This window comes from Chenopodium album, chromosome 15, assembly GCF_948465745.1.
Source record: "Chenopodium album chromosome 15, dcCheAlbu1.1, whole genome shotgun sequence".
NCBI lineage: Eukaryota > Viridiplantae > Streptophyta > Magnoliopsida > Caryophyllales > Amaranthaceae > Chenopodium > Chenopodium album.
Window position 1 is genome coordinate 4,239,976 of NC_137848.1, and position 21,909 is coordinate 4,261,884.

At 35.5% G+C, this 21,909-nt stretch overlaps 2 protein-coding genes and 1 pseudogene across 3 annotated transcripts; 2 read left to right on the forward strand and 1 right to left on the reverse strand.

Annotated features, from left to right (window-relative positions):
* The first annotated feature begins 1,284 nt into the window (after nucleotides 1-1,284).
* Nucleotides 1,285-6,250, forward strand: LOC145581645 (uncharacterized; annotated as a pseudogene). The gene is made up of 11 exons (XR_014099655.1): nucleotides 1,285-1,667; nucleotides 2,843-2,925; nucleotides 3,028-3,163; nucleotides 3,432-3,904; nucleotides 3,987-4,034; nucleotides 4,236-4,407; nucleotides 4,524-4,636; nucleotides 4,737-4,833; nucleotides 4,936-5,155; nucleotides 5,266-5,419; nucleotides 5,639-6,250. The product of XR_014099655.1 is annotated as an uncharacterized LOC145581645 (transcript).
* Nucleotides 6,251-12,136: 5,886 nt separating this feature from the next.
* LOC145580635 (uncharacterized) lies at nucleotides 12,137-13,444 on the forward strand. The gene is made up of 4 exons (XM_081637767.1): nucleotides 12,137-12,283; nucleotides 12,403-12,477; nucleotides 12,637-12,985; nucleotides 13,068-13,444. Exons 1-4 carry the CDS (start codon nucleotides 12,137-12,139, stop codon nucleotides 13,442-13,444), a joined length of 948 nt encoding a protein of 315 aa, XP_081493893.1.
* A 1,498-nt stretch (nucleotides 13,445-14,942) lies between these two features.
* LOC145581646 (uncharacterized) lies at nucleotides 14,943-19,498 on the reverse strand. Its single transcript, XM_081638668.1, has 5 exons — nucleotides 19,189-19,498; nucleotides 17,067-17,223; nucleotides 16,369-16,419; nucleotides 16,179-16,271; nucleotides 14,943-15,428 (listed from the first exon to the last, which is right to left on the reverse strand). Exons 1-5 carry the CDS (start codon nucleotides 19,383-19,385, stop codon nucleotides 15,345-15,347), a joined length of 582 nt encoding a protein of 193 aa, XP_081494794.1. The 5' UTR covers nucleotides 19,386-19,498; the 3' UTR covers nucleotides 14,943-15,344.
* Nucleotides 19,499-21,909: the final 2,411 nt, after the last annotated feature.

Below are 21,909 nucleotides of genomic sequence, written 5' to 3' on the forward strand. Positions count from 1 at the left end.
CACGGTTTGGAGGATGGTCGGTGGTACGGGGCTGGTGCCGGTAAGGGAGAGGGAGGGGGCTGCCGTAGGATTTGGGCTGGTTGATTTTTTTTTTCTTAAAAAAAATTAAAATAATTTAATTATTAAAAAGTAAAAAACTAATCCTGATTAAAAAATTTAACTAGAATTAGACTCATCATTGCATATAATCATCATTAATGTCACCATTGGATTAGTATAACAAATTAGAGTTTACCACATATAATACGGTGTTACCAAAGAGAATTTCCTTTTTTTTTATTAAAGGAAGAATTGAGTATTTCGTAAATTAAAGTATTTTTAAGTGACACAAAATTATAAATCGTATCATGTTCTCAATGTAAATGTTATTATTAAATAACAGAGTAACGTTATTTATCCTAAACTATCCATAGATCACATCCATGACTTAGCATGTACTTTGATTATTTTTTTTTTTTTTTTGGGGGGGGGGGTTATCTAGGATAATTTGCAACTAGATTGTTCATTCGACCAGCTAATCAAACCAATTAATACAAGCAGTTGGTCAAATTAGCTAATACAACCCGCTATATCAATTAGCTACCATCTAATTACCAAATAAGGCCTAAATAAGTTATAAGGAGCCTTTTCATTAGCTCATCTAACATCTTAAAGTAAAAATACCAATGGGTTATTAGTGGATTGGGATTGCACTGGGTAGAGAGGACCGCGTGTTCGATCCCGCACAACAATAATTGGGAGGGGAGTGAAACCTAACCATCAAGAATTGATCCCTGAATCCAAATTAACCCAAAAGGTGAATCGGGTGGAACACTAAGGAAGAAAAAAAAAAAAACACTTAAGGTGAAAATCATATTTATACCCCTCATTTAATCTAAAACTCTAATTCAACTATCTACTCTCAAAGCTTATTTTTATTTCGCAAACTCAAACAACTTTAAACAAGTAGGTACTCTAATTAACCAAATACTTTTATACAATCATTTAGTCAAATTAGTTAATACAATCATTTGGTCAAAATCAACTAACACAATTAGTTTCAACTTTTAACTTTTCACCCAAAGTCAAAGACGAAAAGACGGCTGGTGCCCCAATTTCTCAACATGAGAGGTTAAATTTGTAAAATTATAAGCAAATCGCTCCTTCAATTTGTTAAAAGAAAAATGTATTTATTTACCATTTTACCATTTGATAATGTTTCTAGTCGAAAAACTTGAATTTTTTCAAAGATTAGCAACACCAATGATTCATTAATGATTTCAAAAAAAAAAAAAAAAAAAAAAAAAAAAGATTCATTAATGTGAAAATCATACAGCAAGCGTGGTGGCCGGAGCACCATAGCACCAATGCACCTTTTCTCCTGCCAAAACCCAACTCAAATCAAATCCCATTTTCTCTAGCTTTGTTACTAATCTGGGGTTTATCTACCAAATTATCAAAAATGAGGATTCTTCAATTTATGAAGAGAAATCTCAATCCTGTTTTTCACATTACAAGAAACAATTTTGAACCAAAAATTGAAGAATTTGGTCTAAGATTTCTTCACAAAAGAGGGGTTTCCGCATTATCATCAAGTAAATTTAAGGAGAATGACTTCATTTTGCCAGTTTTGATTGTGGGTGCTGGTCCTGTTGGTTTATCTCTCTCTATACTTCTCACCAAATTAGGTAAAACCCCTCTTAAACCCTTTTCTTTCTTTCTTTTATTAATTATTTGGGTGATTTGAATTAAATTGTGGATTTTTAGTGAAAAATGATTGTATTGTATGCTTATTTTGTGTTTGGATGGGAAGTGATGAAATGGGTAATGCTAATTTGAGTGCCCATTTGGTAGTTTGCCTGTTTATGTTTTTTTCTTGTGTGATTGAAATTGTTTGATGGTTTGGATTGTGGAATGAATGTTAATTTGATCATTGTTTATGCTATTAATATGATTAGAGAGTGAATAAAAATTGAATGACGATTTTGAAATGCCCATTTGTTAGTTTTTTAGGAAAGGTGAGAGTGAGATATTGTGGAAAAAATTGAATTTGTAGCTCGGAGTTAGCTGCATTTTAAACTTCTGTCGCTATAATGGGATCGTTAGTGCTGTTTGGGTGGGGTTTAGAGTGAAATTTTATTATTGTCAGTGGTGTTTGAGAAATTCATTGGCTGCAGAAATTATGTTCAGAAATGTGGAGGGTTTAATTGATGACAGCCTCTAAATAAACCATCAAGAAGATGTATCAGAAGATTCCACGGTTACGTAATTCCATATTCCCCTGCAAACCTAAAAGGGCAAATCAATACGTTAAAGTGGTGCATTTTGGCCTAATTTAACAATATTAAGAGTAAAATGTGTACTCGTACCAAATCTCGAGCTGGCCTAATTAGGGAACATTGTTTATCCGTTCCTTAGAAAAGGATCATCTGGAACATTCGCTCCAAAATCTTATTTGTGACCTGATGAGCTATTCTATAGTCTTGAGACAAACGATAGGATATTGATGAAACATTTGCCCTTTTCAATGCTAGCATTTGGAATGTAATTCTGAGAAAACTCAAGATTGATAGAAGTGTTCAGCCTAACTCTGCTGAAATTCAGGCAGCAGGTTAGGTGTATAGGGGAATTCAGCCAGTGCACAGGCTCCATGGAATGCAATTTGCTATTTGGATTAAGCCTAGTTTCCTATTCTTCTGCACCTTAGATATCTTAAACTTAATTGTACTTCCAAGATTTTATAATTGCCAGTTCCATTGACCTTCTCTCCCAAAGCTAGTTATACTATAATGGTTGACAATTATGCTAAAATTGTGCTTTTTTGTCAAATTTTTGGGATTGTGATGCATTCTTCTTCCTACAGGTGTCAGATGTGCAGTCTTAGAGAAGAACACAGCTTTTTCTAGACATCCTCAAGCTCATTTTATCAACAACAGATCCATGGAGGTAGGTTCATGGTTCATAGCATTTGGCAATATGCTTGGTGTAACTCCAGATTTATAGCATCCTGAAATGCTAGTGCTGTTTTCATTTAGATTTCCTTGCCAGGTCTTCCGCAAACTGGATTGTCTAGCTGAGGAGATCCAGCAGTTTCAACCACCTGTAGATTTGTGGAGAAAATTCATTTACTGTACATCACTATCTGGTTCTGTCCTTGGTTCAGTTGATCATATGCAACCTCAAGGTATGCTTATTTTGATGTCATAATGTAACCAAAAAATCTTATGAATGATACAAATAAAGATTGAACCAAAGACCCCATGTCTTTTCTTTTTCTAAAGAAGATGGTTCCACTATGTCTACATCATCTGCATTAGTCTATATTTTTGGCCTAGATATGCTACTTTACTAATCTTTCTGCTTTTAGTATTGTAGGCAACATGATTTACTTGCATGGCTGTTCTAATATGCATAAAGCATCAAGCAGCTTATCATCATGCCCTCTTTTACAGATTTTGAGCGAGTTGCTAGCCCAGTTTCTGTTGCTCATTTTTCTCAATACAAGCTAATCAGGTTACTGCTGAAGAAACTAGAAAATCTTGACTTTAAAATTCATGAAGGTGATAAAGATATTAAAGAGAGGGAGATTTTGATGGGCCATGAGTGCTTGTCCTTTGCTGTGACTGATAATTGTGTTAATGTTACTTCTTCTTTTCACTAGGATGGACGGACATTAAAGAAAGATATCCAGTGTGGTTTTCTTATTGGCACAGATGGTGCGGGAAGTACAGTGAGGAAGCTTGCTGGAATAGAGATGGAAGGTGAAAGAGACTTGCAAAAGTTGGTAAGTGTGCATTTTACAAGCCAAGCCCTGGGAAGATATCTACTCAAGGAAAGACCAGGCATGCTTTTCTTTATATTCAACACTGAAGCAATTGGAGTTCTTGTTGCTCATGATCTTCAGCAAGGGGAATTTGTATTGCAGGTATTCTTGACATCATTTTCTAATTTATTGTGATTGGATGTGTGCCATCTCTTTGTTAACAACTTCTTGTATAAGCTGGCAGGTACCATATTATCCTCCACAGCAGAATCTCGAAGATTTTAGTCCAAAGGTATATTATATATACATGCTTGACAAATCCTATAGATAATAGTTATAAATGGTTAAGTTGGCAATATGTGGTGTAATCATACATCCAAAGTCTAGGAACCATGACTAGATACAACCTACAAAGAGTCGTGGAGATATTATATGCTGTAGGAGACTTCTGAATCCACTATTTTAATAGATGTTTTGGTTTTTGTGTTCCTAGATGTGTGAGGATTTAATTTTTAAATTGGTCGGTCATGAGCTTGAAGATATAGCTGTAATCGATATTAAGCCTTGGGTAATGCATGCTGAAGTTGCTGAGAAGTTCGACTTTAATAACCAAGTCTTTCTAGCTGGTGATGCCGCTCATCGTTTTCCTCCAGCTGGTGGTTTCGGTATGAGCAAATCTTCCCATTTATGCGTTTCTTGAATATCCAGTTGAAGATTCAAGGCACACTTCTGGGCCCAACTGTGCCTTGTAGTTATTTATCACTTTTCATGCTTTCTGTAGGCATGAATACTGGGATTCAGGATGCTCAAAATCTTGCTTGGAAGCTGGCAGCAGTTGTCAATGGTATTGCCCCAACCACACTTCTCAGCACATATGAAACAGAACGGAGGCCGGTATTGGCATATTTGCTTTGGTCTGCTATCTTATTTTATTACTTCTTGAGTTTCTGTAGTCTTCATTTCTCATTTTTTAACCATTTTTGTCACTTGGTAGATTGCCAAATTCAACACTGCACTCAGTGTTCAGAACTTTAGAGCAGCCATGAAAGTCCCTGCTGCCCTTGGACTTGACCCTACTGTTGCAAACTCAGGTTCTCAGACTTCACAACCTTGGCAATTTTAACTTCTTTATTCATTATTTTTCTCTTAATTATGAGTCACTCTTCATGAGTTGTTTATTCTTACTTTGGCAGTTCATCGTGTAATTAATGATGGTCTCGGCTCAATTCTACCATCTGGAGCTCAGAGAGTGATTTTGGATGGGCTATTCAGTATAGGCCGAGCACAACTTTCACAAGCCATTTTGAATGATAAAAACCCAGTTGGCCTGTCAAGGCTGGCCAGATTGAAGCGCATTTTCGAAGAAGGAAAGAGCCTTCAACTCCAGTTCCCTGCCGAGGATCTTGGTTACAGGTGTTACTTCTGTTTTCAATTAGATTCTATCTTTTGTTCTGCATTCCTTGCCTCCTTGCGCATACTACAGAGGAGTTTCCAATGATTATGTTTGAATCTGTTATCTCCAGATACAAGGAGGGTGCTCTTGTATTGGATAAAAATGTCATACATGATGCTGAAAATGTCCCCACTGGTCGTCAAAGGGATTATGTTCCATCATCAGAGCCAGGCTCACGGCTTCCCCATATGGAAGTGAAATCATTATCAAGTGTTTCTGATGAGGTATACTGGATCATTGCAGCTGATCCATTGCTTATATTTGAATTTCTTTGGTTGGTAAATAATAGTTATTCTTTATATAACCAATAGAAGTTACTCATTTTCACATGAAATGTGTGTTTATTTTCTAGATATTGTTTGAACCTTCTTTGCCAAGGGATTGTATTTATACATACTGCATGTTTTGTTGCTCGTTCTCACTCTTCTGCTATCCTTTTGAAGGATAACTTCTCTACATTGGACCTTGTATCGGGAGATAAAGTCGAATTTGTTCTCATAATAGCACCAGTGGAGTCTTCCTACAATCTTGCTCATGCAACACTGAAGGTAGCCGAGAAACTCAAAGTTCTTGTCAAGGTATGCGTGATATGGCCATACAACCGTGCCAATAACGCCGCACCATGCTCAGTGGGGAATTGCATAAACATTGTAGAAGTGAAAAAGTCCCCAAACTTGCCATCCTGGTGGGATTTGTGTGGGATGAATGATCGAGGAGCCATTCTTGTCAGGCCAGATCAGCATATTGCTTGGCGCGCAATGTTAGAGATCCGTTACCCCAGTTATGAAATGGATAAGGTTTTTTCTGTTGTTTTGGGACATGCTTATAAGAAGCCTGAAAATATTTTTGATGCACAGGTAGATTAAAGTCATTTAACAATGTTAGGGACATTGTTATAAAAGATTTGATAATAAGATTACGAAAGTTGGTATTGTCAACGTATCGTACATTCCCATACCCCAAAACCTCCGTGCCAGTGTGCTAAACTTGATCTGTACTAGCATTTCTGAAAATGTTGTTGCTGCACTGGCTGTTTAAACAATGTATTATCATAGAAAATACAAAATATTGTTTATGAACCAGCTTGTTCCAAGGGCGATTCTAATTTGGACTAGTATTTGCTAATAAAATTCGATGCTAACCTATGATCACATGATCCATTTCTTGGATGGGTAGTTATTGGGGCCTAAAGTATATGTTTGTTTCATGAAGTGCTCAAAAGTCATCCCAATGATATTTGGTATGCTAGAATGAAGCTCTGTGACAATCATGGTAAAAATTTATTACGCATGCTATACTCCCATAAATCATTATACATAGCAATATACTTGTATACTAATAACCCCCATAACATGACTATGAAACTTTAGGTGAATGCGATGAGAAATTACTTTTTTTTTTCGCATGTCACCGGTAACAATATAACAAGAACATAGATCATGTGAGAATAAAAGAGGCGAGCACTGATTTTGTGACTCTTAACATTCCATCATAATATCAAGTGTCCTCTAACATCGAGCTTAGCTCACCGGTAATATTTTTGATGATCGAACCCTAGATAGGTAATAGAGCTAAAAAAGATGCAGAATAAGTTGAGATTATATGTTTATCTTATGCTTTATATTGCACTCTACTCAACATAATTTTAATCCGCGAAGCTGAATGACACCTGATTATCTAAACCAAATTGTAAGACCCAACTTATTCCTAAAAATCTAGATGATTGATTCAATTCAACTTGGTTCGACCCAAAATATTAACGGGGACTAATATTGATTGATTGACATTCAAAACATCTAATAATCAGCAAATCTACATAAGCCTAATCAAAAATTTCTTCACCCAAGTGATACTATAAAAATAATTATATTAAAAAAAAAAATTTGAAAATAATGGTAACGGCTATTTCACCAAATGCCACTGAGAACTTTAAAAATTTACCAAATGACATCGGACTTTTCAGAATTCACCAAATGCCACTGACAAACAGTACAATGACACCACGTGCCATTAATGAGGTGTGGACGTTAACAATCTGTTAATGCGAATTGACCACTATGCCCTTTATTGTGTTTAATGGTGCCTTAAAGCACATTGACTCTCTGACTTCATCAAGTTAGATCAAAAAGAAAAAAACCCCTCCTCTCATTCTTCTTCCTATACCTCCCTCTGTTCTTCGAGGTTTCATCATCATTCAAACCCTCAAATCCATGAACAAAGAAGAAGCGTTCTTTAACACCTGAACGACACACGCAACAAAATTGTATCTTTATCTGTTGATGAACTTGGGCGAACCAGAAAGCGGTGACAACTAGTGGAAGAAGTAGAAGGAAATCGCGTGAGCTGAATTTTTTTTCGGGGTGTTGGAGATAGCAAGTAAGGTAATAATCTCACTTTCGATCTTCACTTTGCGTTCTGATTCTGAGTTTTTTTTGCGAAAATTGAGTTAGGTTTAGGGTTTCTGATTCTAATTTTTTCTGCGAAAATTGACTTGACCTGTGCGAATTAATGTTAAAATTCATGTTAAAAACCTTATTTGTGGGTATTGATTTGGCATTGTTATGGTTTGTGATTGTCGAGTCCTTGAAATGAAATTTTGGCAATGTTTGTATTGGTATGTTAGGCTTTGGTATGTGGTTGTTGATATGAATGATGTGTGTTGATGTTCAGTAAAGTAATATGTAATTTGTTGTTGATAGGATGAGTAAAGTGTGGCTTGATGTCCATTACAGAGATCAGGGCTTTGATGTATTGGTTGATGATACTGATAGAACAAGTCTAATGGACTTGTATGAGTTCATGTTTGAGGATTCTGCTAAGCAAAATGTAATCCTTCCCAAATACTTTAGTTTGTATGTACTTCCACCTAGAACTAATAGGAAGTTGGAGTTATGTGGGGATAGGGACATGTTGAAAATGTGGGAGTGGTTTCAAGGTAAGGAAACAATAGTAATATTCTTAGAGGAAAAAGAAAGACCTAGCCAGGTGTTTAAGGATGCTGAGACTAATTGGATAAAAAGGGTTAAGGGCATGGCTGAGAAGGCTAGATTGGAACAAGAAAAGGCCCAGGCTGAGAGAGAGTTGGAGGAACAACAACCTTTTAAAGTTGCAGTTGAGGTTCCTGTTGCTAATGTTGATGATGGTGATCTTCAGTATGTAAGAGTGTTTGACACTCCAGTAGCTGAGGAGGTATTCCCCTGGGGCATCTCAGCCAGAGCCTGAACAAACTACTCAACCATCAACTCCACCTAAACACCCTCAACCAACTTCTCTTTTGAACCAGCCCAAAACCTCATGTCCAAGGAGGAAAATGACTCATAGGAAAAGGAAAAGAACACCCAAAAAAAGGCCAAGTTAAACAATCCAATCCTCCCCTCAACCACAAACAACCCCACCACCTCAACCACCAGTTTCAAATCAACCACAAACAACCATTCCACCTGAACCACCAGTTTCACCTGAACCACAAACAACCCCACCACCAGTTTCACCTGAACCACCACTTTCACCTGAACCACCATTTCACCTCAACCACAAACTGCAACAGAACCACCAGCCACCTCAACCCAAGTACCAGAATCTGCAGCAGCTACATGTTCTAAACCTAAAAAGGGAGGCAGATCAAGACTTGAGGGATTCAGGTCCAAGAAGAGTGCTGCAAAAAAGGTTACTTCTGAGGGGCAAGGTGTTACTTTAAGGAGATCAGAAAGAAATAGAGTAAGGAACGGATGTAACACCCTAGAAATTCCTTTCTTTTAAAACACCTGTTGTGCCCTATTTAAAACTTTAAATAGGAACATTTAAGATATTACCGCCACCGTGAAAACGGCTAAGGCAACTATCAAAGACACACAGCGGATGACTCCCCTTTAAAATATTTTAAAACAAATCAACTTAAAAGTCAACTCGCGAAAATAAAGTCAAATCAAAGTAAAACAAAGTCAAATCTACAACTTGGAACCATTGTAGGCCCTTAACAAACCAATTCAATTAAAAACCTTTATGTTAGTCTCGCAATAGAAATATCATAAAATAAATAAAAGCAATAACACATCGATTACTTATGGAAACTAGCATGATTCGCTCTTCACTCATGCCCATCATGAATATGTTCATCACCTGAAAAGCTTCTCTCTACTTGTTTCCACTACTCTCCATTAAAAATGGGTCATTATAGGGCCAATGTATAGACAAGGCCAACAAACACACAAACACACAATCAGCAAAGCTGAGCACATAAGCGTAATGAAACACACTAACATGCATTTACCTATCAACACACAACTTACCTTGTTGCACGTGTTTTTCAAGCATACAACATTCAACAAAACTTCTCAACTAAGTAACTAAATAATTTATTTAGTTTTAATTACGCATCGAACGGGTTTCCCCCCTAATCTGCCCCAATAAAGGGGTACTAACACGGGAGCTAACCGTGCCAGTATAAAAGAACCACTCGTAAGTGGCGGGATTCCTGCGCATAATAATAAAAGGAAAATACAGCGTCCTGTACTCCCAGTAGAAGTTATGGTCAAATATAAAGTCGCATAACTCCCCCCATATGTTCATACTTAAGGTATATACGTTCCAAGAGTTTTGGTGCGTAATCTCTTTTACTTTACGTTCTTTACATATTATTAAACTTGGTGATGACTCTCAAATCATAATAACATCAAAAATTATAATCATTCAAACAATTAAACACTCCAATTTAATTCTTGAATAATTAGTGACTACATAATATTTAATGTTGAACCCTTTTTAAATCTACCTCGGTGTCAAAGACACCTTAAACGCTTAATGCGCCAAAAATCCTATCCCTCGGTGTTAAAAACACCTTAAGTGCACTAAGACACCAACATACAATTTATTCCTCGTGTACATAGACACTTACATAGCTCCTTTCCCATGCTTATAGCATCAATAAAAATTATATGAACCATAATAAAATTCCCTTTTTATATTCCAATCCAAATTAAACATTTAGTTTAATTAAACATGCTTTCTATCATGCCATAAATAAAAGTGTGGTTCATATTCAACATTCTAAACTATTATTTTCTAACCATTAATCCATCACAAATAAATTATGCTTCATAATTCAATCACCAATAACAACCAAATCACAATTTCCATTCCAAATCTAGCATGATACTACTTGTAATCAATTAATCACATTTAGCATGCTACTACATCATCAAAATTATGCTAAGTACGCGAACGTAGCTTGAATACGATCTTAATATCACCATGACTAATAGAAATCACTCTTTTCGAAGTCTCCTACAATTTAAAATAAAAGAAGAGTATTAAAATCCTCTCTACACAAATTTCCAGCAATATATACTATTATTAAACGCCTCATAATTTAATTAAAATAAGCTGAAATTATATTTAAAACATCATACTTTAATTCCAATTGATGGGTAATTAAAATTCCTTAAAGAAACTTGATTTTTAATGCACTACCAAAAATTCCAGCATTATATTTTAATGAAAACTTGCTGTAATTAGGCTTTAAAACACTTAAATCAAAGGTTTAAACCATCCTATATCATAATCCTTCAATAATTAATAATTTATAAATCTAGGGTTTAAAATTGGGGCTTTTTAATTAGAATTAAAATCTGAAAATTAAATTACATACTACTTATAATCAATCATCATAATATTAATCACAAAACTCATATTTAATAATTAGATCTAAGATTAAATCAATTTTTAAAACAAAAGATTATTTTTTTTTTATTTTTTTTCGAAGAAGAGGAGCAGCCGGACAGCAGGCCGGCGCCACTACCGGTTGTTGTCAGTGCCGGTGGCTGCCGCTGTTGCCGGCTGGTGCTGCTGGTGGCCGGAGGCCCACCGGTGGTGGTGGTGGCCGGCGGTGGTGAAGGCCGAAAAAAAAGGGAAGGGGAAAAAGAAAGAAAATAAAGGAGAAGAGAGAGAAAATTTACCTTGGGTTTTCTCCACTCTGGGCAAAGTTTGATTTTCCCCAAGTGTTGAATATTTATACCCTTTCTCTAGAAACCCTTCTTCCTAAACTTTCCCTTTTTAATCTTTCCTAATCCCTCTCCTAATAAAACTTTACAAAAATAAAACTTCCTTAAATTAAACCCCAACTTAAACAAAATAATTAATTAAACGAACTTTCCTTTTATAAAATATTTTCAAACTTATTAAAATAAATAATTAAAATACTATAAATAAAACATTTCAATTTATTTAAATACTTCACAAAATACTTATTTTAAATAAAATGCGTATAAAAATACGGGGTATTACAACAGAGCACCTGATGAATTAAGTGAGGAGAGGTCTGATGAGTTTGGTAGTGATAGTGAAGATGATGATTACATACAATCAGGCAGTGAAGAAGTTGAAGATGATGATGAAGCAGATATTGGTGACTTCATAGAGGAGGAGACAGAGATAGATTGTCTGCATGATGACATTCCTGAGAAACAATTTGGGGATTATCTTGATGGCAGCTCAACCATGGATAAGACCTACAAGAATGGTAAAATTTGGACTTATCAAGAGTTTGGAGCCATCAGATTAGAGCCATGGTTGATATTTGGAGACAGGGAATCATTTCTGGAAGTTTTCAAAGACTACTGTATACAAGAAGGATTTGGTGTTTATGTTGAAAAAAGTGACAAAACAGGATTTATAGCAAGGTGTGCTATAGATACATGCAACTGGAGAATTCATGTTTCCACCATGACAGACAAGGTGAGATGGGCAATCAAGACTTTGACAAGGGAGCATAGAAGTTGTGGAAGGCTGAAGATTAATCCAGTTGTAAAATCTGAGTGGCTGTGTAGACATCTGCAGTTAGACATTGAAGCCAATCCTGACATACCAGTTGAGTCTTTACAAAGACTCTGTATGGAAAGGTTTAGGATTCAAGTTAAAAATGGCTATTTTACAAGGTGAAGACAATGTGCAAGGAGAGGATTCATGGTGGTTTTGGAGAGGCATACTCACTATTGCCTAAGTATGCTGAAATGGAGAAAGAGACTAACCCAGGTAGTTATGCTCTTGTCACTTGGGGTGAATCAAATGCAAATGAGCCACCAAGATTCAAGGCTTGTTTTTTTTTCTTTTGCTGCCTAAGCTAGGGGATTCTTGGGGGGCTGTAGACTTATAATTGGCATTGATGGAGCTCAGCTAAGTGGACATTTCAAAGAAATCTTGCTAACTGTAGTTGGGATTGATGGGAACAATGAGATTTTTCTCATTGCTTATGGAGTGGTTGGCACTAAGAGCATTGACAGCTGGGGTTATTTCCTAAGGAATTTGAAATGCCTTTTTCAGAAGGAAGGCTGCAGTAGAGATGATTGGACCTTCATCTCTGATAGAATGAAGCTAACCCACCTTTAAAACACTTTATTACATGTGATTTATTATCTCAGATATTAACTGATGACTTTCCTTGCAGGGTGTTGACACAACAATTCATGAAACATTTCCCAGAGCAACTAGAAGAGTATGTTGCCAGCACTTGTACACAAACTGCAAGGCCAAGGGATTTAGTGGTTCAGCCTTCCATAAGCTTTTCTGGATTGCAGCTGATGCATACAATGAGTATATATTCAACAAAGCAGTGCAGAAGATACTTGAGTACAATCCTAAGGCTGTTGAATACTTACAGAGCTGCACTGAGGTATGGTCTAGACATAAGTTTGATCCTGCGTTGTGTTGTGATCATAACACAACAAACTTTGTAGAATCTTTCAACTCATGCACACAGCCCTACAGGGATCTACCTGTTCTGAAATTAATTGAAGGTAACCACATCAACACAGAACTACTTGCATCAACACAAGTGCATTCTCTATTTTTATACTTATTGTGAATGTTGTATTGTAGCTATAAGGCAGTGGGCAATGAAGAGGATTGGCTCAAGGTTTGACAAAGCTATAGGCATGGGGGATATGAACCCGACTGAATATGCAACAAAGATTCTGCAAACAAGATCAGATGAGTCTAGGTTGTGTTATGCAACCCCATGTGGTAGTGATGAATTTGAGGTGAGAGACCAACATGTGCATTTTCCCATCAAGCTTAGTAGAGGCACTTGTGGGTGTGGGAAGTGGCAGCATTCAGGAATCCCTTACAAACATGTACTAAGGGTTATTTATCACCAGAGGCTACAACCTATAGACTTTGTAGCTCCTTGTTTCAAAGGGAAGGCATACAAGCTTACTTGTGCAGAGCATATGCACCCAATGCCTGACCCAAGTTAATGGCCATCAATCAACCTGTCTAACATATTACCACCATTGGTGAAAAGATCTGCAGGAAGACCAAAAAAGCAAAGAAGAAGAGGGCCAAATGAAGCTAGGAAAGGGAAGAGGCATTCAACAGTTAAGTGCAGCTTATGTGGTAAGTTGGGGCACAACATGTTGACTTGTGCATCTAGGAAAAAAAACTCTACAACTGAAGCAAGCACATCAAAGGCCACCTCTCATCCCAAGAAGAAAACAAAGAGAGCAACATGAATGCACAACAACTCACCTTTTTAATGCACAACCAGTTTACCCCTGTAATTTTTTGAACATAATCAGTGTAGTGTGTGCTGTATTGTCTTGTTTATTTTGACATATCCTTGTAATTCTTTTGGGAAACTTATGCAAACAGGAAGCTACTTTTGAACACATGTTTAGAACAGGAAGCTAATATATATTATGCACATGATTTAATTTCCCTCTTTATTAAATTTCATTGCAAATACAATACTTCATTTCATCATTACAATCACAACTACAACACACATCAGTGCCCCTAATTTCATTATACAATTGAGAACTTTTTGCTGTTGCTTGATTTTCTTCTTCATTTGTTTCAATTCTTCATACAAATTGCTTTGTCCTGAGTCATCCCTTACAAAAGATCTTCCCTTGCTTTGTCCTTCTTCTTGCATCTGAGCTTTGCACCATTTGAAGCTATTACATGAATCACACTTATAATACAACCTTTGTGGATTAGATGTTGACTCCGAGCTTCTAATTGCGTATTTTATACCACACTTGCAAAAATTTTTTGGAACTCTAATATATGCATACTCATGTATTGAGGAGGACGTGTTTGATATCAAACTCATGATTACATAACAAAGGGCTGCTATATGTATTCTTAGTGTCGAATTTATAAAAAAAAAATGGGTATAACGGCTAGTTTACCCCAAAAAAAAAATTCAAAAATGGTGAAACAAACTAGCCGTTGCAACTCATTAAATCAGAGGTATTTTGTGTAAAAATTTACAAAAGTAATGACATTTGGTGAAATATGTAAACTGTTTAGTGGCATTTCATGAAATGAGTTTCGCAGTAACTGAGAACTAACGGCCAAACCTCATTAATGGCACGTGGTGTCATTGTACTATTTGTCAGTGGCATTTGCTGAATTCTGAAAAGTCCGATGGCATTTGGTGAATTTTTAAAGTGCTCAGTGGCATTTGGTGAAATAGCCGTTAATGGTAATGCAGAGTATAAGATATTGAACACAAGATGATAGTATGAGGGAAAAAAAAGGAATAATAATACAATAATACCATTACACCCAACACCACAGTTTAAGATTCATCTTTCTGCAACAAATGCTAGATTTACAACCGATGAGAAAAGTTAAATGTATATGTTTTAGATTTTTTCTGCAAAAAAAATAAAAAAAATAAAAAAAAATAAAAAAACCTGAAAATAATGATAATGCAGAATTGCAGACTATGAGATATTGAGCAGAAGATGACACAAAATATGAGAAATTTTTTGAAAAAGAGAATTACAGCTTTGTCAAAGACAGTGTCCTTGATGCAGTACATCTATTTTCCATCTAGATAGTACAATAATACCCTTACATCCAACTTCACAGCTTAGATTCATCTTTCTGCAACAAATGCTAGTTTTACTACAAATGACAAAGGTTATATGTATATCTTTTAGATGTCTGGAAAGCTACCTTGTAGAGACTTGCAATACCAGACCTCGAATCTCTAACAAAACTAGTCCTCTAATGAATATGAAGAAGTTAAATGTTTCTAAAGAGAATAATATCAGAAATCCCTGTTCGATGCTATCAATTTTACAGACATATATGCAGGTTACAACTGGTGATGGCTTGAATTGTGATGAATGGCAATGATATCTTCTACAGTGTAATCCGAGTAGCAATACTGATGATCATATAAATCATACTAGCTGTTATGATACCCAACAATCCACCAGCAATGACCTGTGATTATTTAGAGAATGAAACAAAAAATATTCAGTATCCTTCCATCAAGAAAATAAATGATGCGGAAATTTGATGTGAGATTTATATGATGTGTATCAGAACCTATGACACTCAACTCTTCATATCATCTCTACTAATTGAACACATCCTTGACGACATGAGTACGGACACCTGACGAAACACTTAGTAGAAGATACCATGTTCGCAGTAATTATTTGAATGTGAATAAAACAGATTAGAATTACACCTCAGAATTATGTTTTAAGGAGACTTTCTTGCCTGATCAAACATAAAAACCACAGAGGCATTTGAACTGCTGTGCCCTCTTTTATTTGTGAGAGGGGGGGGGGGGGGGGGTGGTGTAGTTCAAAAAGTGTAGTCAACCCCAGAAATCAGCATATTCAATTTCCCTTTCGCAGCTTAGTCTACTTTCTGCAAATCTTAGTCTGACATAAAATCTTAAGTCAGACTATTGATGTGAGATTTAACTGACATACATATTAGATCCTATGATACTCAACTCTTCATACCATCTCTAGCATTTATAATTTTATATTGCATCCTTCACACCGACTTGAGTCCACTTGACACTTCATTTGGACAAAACTCAAAAAAAAAGTCATAAAAAATCCGAGTTCAAAACTTGGATAGAAAACCCTTTATTTGGACACAATAACTCAAATCTGAGTAACAAAGATTAAATTATAACTCAGAATTATCTTTCATATATAAATGCTTTTGACCAACCTGAGGAGGAGTATGGCCAAGAAGCTCCCGCAATGGTCTACTTTCTGCAAGAGGATGTTCAGCAGGCAGTCCATACACTATCTGGTTTAGAACCTGCAAAATAAAAGTGATCAGAATGTAGTGAGAGATAAATAATATACAAGCAAATAAATTTGTCACAATGAGAACTAGCAGGACGTGTATAAACAACCTCTGCTTGCCGTCCAGCATGTAATCTCACACCAGTTGCATCATACATGACCTGCAAAGAGACTAGCTTGAGCATATACGAGAATAAAAAATCGTTTTTCAACAATAATTCAGTTTCATGATTACATAGTATAGCAACTAATTTAAAATCCGCAAATATGTATAATGTACAAAATGTTGATAGGTTTTACACACAGGGATTACCCAAGATATCAAAGAAAGTAAAGACAAAATATTCAGTTTTTATTAGCCTCTCAGATAACTAAAAAAGGCAATTATTCTAATCATAAAAATTAGTTAATTGAGCCAACAACTAACAAATCCCAACACCAAAAGGTTATTCCTACAGGAGTGTTTCAGGAGAAGGTAAAGATAGTTTTTCTTTGGTTACTGCACCATTATGAGAGGCCAGCAAAGGTAAAGAAGAGAGCAGCAAAAGAAATTTATAAGAAACAAGAGGTGTAACTCATGCAATACATAGTTCTCAGAACAGGACACCATAACATTTAAAACTTGAAGCCAGCCATAAATCCATACACCATGCATATAGCCCCTTATAAAGCTCCCCCAGCCCCCCTTTTCCCTGCATCCACCAAAAAAGTATATAAAAGAAAACAGGGGGAAAATCACCCGACTGTTCACAAGTGCATGTTTACACAATCATCCATTCAGAAGATGAGAGGACGGGGAAGAGCATACCACACATGCTAAGATCAATGCAGCTGCAAAAACTGAACCTCCAAAACCATCTTGAAGCCCAATGGCAGCAGCTAGAGCTGTGACGGTGGCAGAATGGGATGACGGCATTCCACCCGAACCAATGAGCTGTTTAAGATCCCATCTTCTTTCCTTGTACCTGAAAATCTATCAAACCTTAAGCCTCTTAGGGTAAATAAATATACAGGTATTCTTATCAGCAAATGAAAGATAGAGTTGCTGAATTAGAATAGTTCTAATCATGGAATACGTAACTATCTAACCAAAAATTGATGAAGAAAACCATGATATAATAAAACCCACAAAATCAATTACAAAGCATAAATAGCAATGTGACATTTTGGTTGCCAAGATCGAAACCAAAATACAATATTGTTAGTTTGTTACTTCATATCTCTATCTTATGGATTGATGATGCAATTCATCAAGAGTGTTTTTCTTCAAACCCTATCTATTATCCACTCGTTTTATTGCTTCCCAACGAATGTGATGAAGTAACTAGTCAAAACTGGCTTCTATGTGTCTATGGAGAAGACTCGTGACTCGACACACCACTTGTTCTTCAGCTGTGGTTTGTTAAGAAAGTTGATTGGCAAATCATAGATATCTGAGGTCTGATGGAAAATGCCAAGGACAGGGACATTCTGCTAAAACTGAGGTGGACAGTCACTAATCTGAAGCAGAGATATACTAGAAGAGGACTCAAAGGGTCTTTTAGCAAGAGGTAGAGATCACATGTAGCATTACAATAAGATGTTAGGCTATTTATATAAGGACAATTTAAGCCTATACAGCCAGACAGAGAGATACATCAAGCAATTGGAAATCTATCCCGTCTGCTAAATTTTAGCGTCTTATTTTCAGGGCTGCGAGGAAATTGTACCAATGTGGCATGTGCTTAAGCAACATTGAAATAAACGATGGTTGGGTAAGGAATTTGATGCATATTTCACTTGGCTTATAGCCTTCATAGATTCCAGTTTTTTGACAGGGAGCGGAGGCCTCCTGTCCAGGAATGTGGATATACTATGAATCTATTTGGGAAGTGTGAAGTAATTTTAATGGAAACCTTTAATTCTTCAAATAAGATGAATCAGACATGATTCAAACAAAGGTTTGAAAAAAAAGTTTTTGTTCTTCTTTAAACACAAATATGAAGGCTTTTCTAATTTTTCTCATTGTGATTTCCATGAAGTGGATTCATCCCAAATTATTGGAAGCTATACAAACATCTTTTGACCATGGAAAGCAAGTGATCAGGTTGATATTCAAAGAGGTTAGTGAGCTATACATTGTAATTGAAATCATTCTATCCTCAACTCATAATCTTGATAACATTTAAATTTCATCCAAACTCCTACCAATTCATTACATGTGTATTTTGAACTCCTACCATTATGTTACATGTACATTTCGATGACCAATCGAAACCACAATCACATATTCGCCTCCAGCGTCAACATTTAATCCCAAATCCCAGTAACAATCCCGTATATCAGCCACAGTATCTTGAGTGATCTACGAGTGATATACTATATCATTAAAAAAATAGCAAAGAATCTGATATCATCTTTTTTCTCAACGTATATTATATGATCATTACCAACCTCATAACTAAATTGATTCTTGATTGTAACCAACAAGCCCTCTCATGTAATTACACAGATTTCGAGCGAATGCCACGAATTGGCCCCAAATGATAAAGTCTTCTAAATCTCAGCACGATTATTAGACCCGACTAATCCAATATTAGACCACTCAACAACAATCTAGGCCTATCATTCGCAACTATCATGCCAATTTCACACAAAAACACATTCTCTTCACCCAATTTAATTCAAGCATCAAGATAATCAAGAATGCATCAAACATCAGCTACAAATCATCAAGATAAACTCAAATTCAAATTCAAGCAGAAAATAATCAAGAACACCAACAATTTCCATAAAAAAAAACCTAAATAAAATCCAATTTTGCGCATCGATAAAATAATTAAAAATCAAGGTCAACCCTAAATCACAAAAAACAATAACAACAAAATTACAGATCCAAAATTAGCAAAAACCAAACAAAATTCAGCTAAAAAAAAGGTTAGAAAATGTACCAGGTAGTCAAGACTTTGATCGATTGAGCTAGAATAAAAGCAATAAACGCAGAAATCAGAGGAACATTGGTGAAAATTGAAGATGAATTCGAAGACGAAGCAAATGAAGAAGACGAAGAAGTAGAAGGTGAAACTGGAATGTTCGACATCGTAGCCGCCATGAATGATCGAGAAAACCTCGACCCGCCATTTTCCATTGAAGGTTATGGTGATTCAATCGAAACGTTTCAATGAAAATTTAAGGGGATTTTTTTTTGTTTTGTTTTTTCTTTTTACTTCGTTTTTTTTTTTTTTTTTTCCTTCTTTGATTTAATCGTTAGTTAGGATTTATTATGGGAAGAGAAAGAGGGAGAGTAACTAACTAGAAGTCTCCTCAATCCTCATAGCATAATATTGGTGGAATATTCTTTACATGCCTTGGTAGCGTAAATCAACAAAATGGTACCGAATTATTTACAAATAAGGAAACTTTGTCACGATTATTATGAGGTTTTTTTATCTGTCAAAAAGAATTTGACTTGTGAATAAAGTTACGTTTAAAATTAGACAAAATTTAAGTAGTTTTAAGCTAAATATTTGAATACTCTTAATATTTGGAAGCATTGGTTCAATAATAAGATATTCAAAAACTTAAATATAAGTATAATTATAACATATTTTAGGTATTGCATAATTGCATGTGTCTATAGTTCTATTAATAAGAAAATTTTCCACGTCGTCCTTCATGAGCTTGATAATATCCAAAAAGGCCCCTAATATGAGCACGCTTGTGTCAAATCTCTTTCAATTTATAGTAATTGTTGATTTGAACTCTAAATTTGATGGAAAACTTCTTGTAGAATATAAGCTTTTGATATATTGAAAAGTACAAAAACACCTCAATCCAAGATATATCATCGCACAACATTTTGCTATTGAACTTTCTTTCGATGCAAGTAGAAGCTAATTAAACATTTGACTAAACATTTGAACTACTTATATATTTTTAAAACAAGCAATATGCAATCATTTTCCCTTTGGAGTATTATACTCTCTCTCTCTCTCTCTCCATACGAAGGTCTCAAATAGGCAAAGAAACAATAATTGATTTTTTGAATATTAAAGAAGATTATCAATAACAAGCTAAACGAAACTTAGAGTAAAAAAAAAAAAAAAAAAAAAAAAAAAAAAAAAAAAAAAATCTATTTGTAAGATTTCAAAACAAATTTCAACTTCTATACAATTAATGGCTTTGCTTTCACTCCACTACTATATGGCAAAATCTTTAACATGTGTTTTTTTTTTTACGGATTTTTCACCAAATGTCCATGACTTATTTTTTTATTCACCACATTTTCATGAAAATTTTCAAATTCACCGTATACATTTGAGTTTTAATAAAATGTCATGACATGCCCTTAATGAAACGACAGTTAATTCTGATTTGTCATTAGGGTTAATTATGTCACGTGGCAACATATAATTGGTTATTGTTTTAATTAATTAATTATTATAAAAAAAACTTAAAAAAAACCCACTTGCCACCAGCGAGCCACCTTAGCCCAACCACCTCCCCACAACCGCCACCCAGCCAGCTTCCTCACTGCCGGTGCCTAGACCCCCTCCCTCACCGCACCGGTGCCGCCTATCCCCTAAGCCATGCGCCAGAGCCCGCCTAGAACCACTATACCCCCTCCCTCCTCTTCAACTGTAAAACTCCTCCCAATTTTCCACCTTAGCCAAACATTAGAAACCACCCAAAAACCCGTTCGCCGGCAGCCTAAGTCCCCCCCTCGATGTCACCGCCGCCTACTTGAGCCAAAAACCAGCAGCTCGAAACCGTTAAACCCCGAAATCGAAACCTTAAAAATCAAAATCTAGGGTTTCGATTGGGGTTTTTTTTTTATTTTGGGGTTCCGTTGAGGTGGTTCAGGGGATGGAGGTGGCAGGGGAAGCGGCGGTTTGGGTTCGCCGGCGCGGGGATGGGAGTTTAGGCGCCGACAGTAGGGAGGGGTTTTCGAAGGAGAGAGGAGGAGGCGGTTTTAGGTTTGGGGAATGGGTGGTTCAAGGGTTCCGGCAAGTGGGGTGTCGGATTGGCGGTGGTGCTGGCGCGGGGGTTCAGGCGGAATCCTCGCTAGTAGGGACAGGGTGGCGGCCGGGGCTGGGCTGGTGGTTGGTGGGGTTTTATTAATTATTTGTTTTATTTTTTAATAATTAATTAAATATTTATTTTAAAATTAAAGTAATATAAATGACAGCCAATCATAAGCTGTCACGTGGCAAATTAAGGCCCTGTTCTTTTGAGCTGCTCTGCTCTACTTTGCTCTGTTGAGCCCTGCTCTACTCTATTTTCAAATAATAATTAATAATAACAATAATAATAATTGATATTCAATAATAATAATTAATATTGTATTGGTGATAATAATTTATTATTTTAAATAATTATAATAATTATTAATATTAAAAATAATTATAATAATTATTAGTATTAATAATAATTAATATTTATTATTCATAATAATAACTAATAATAATAATTATCAATAATAATAATTAATAATTCAAAATATTAAGAATTAATATTAAATAATATTATTAATTAATAATTTCTAATAATTATAACAATTCTTTCAAAAAAAATTAATAATAATAAAAAATAATAACAATTTCTTATTTTTTTGAAATAAAAATAATTACAATTTCTACTATTTACCGAGAATAATAATAACAAATAGTTAA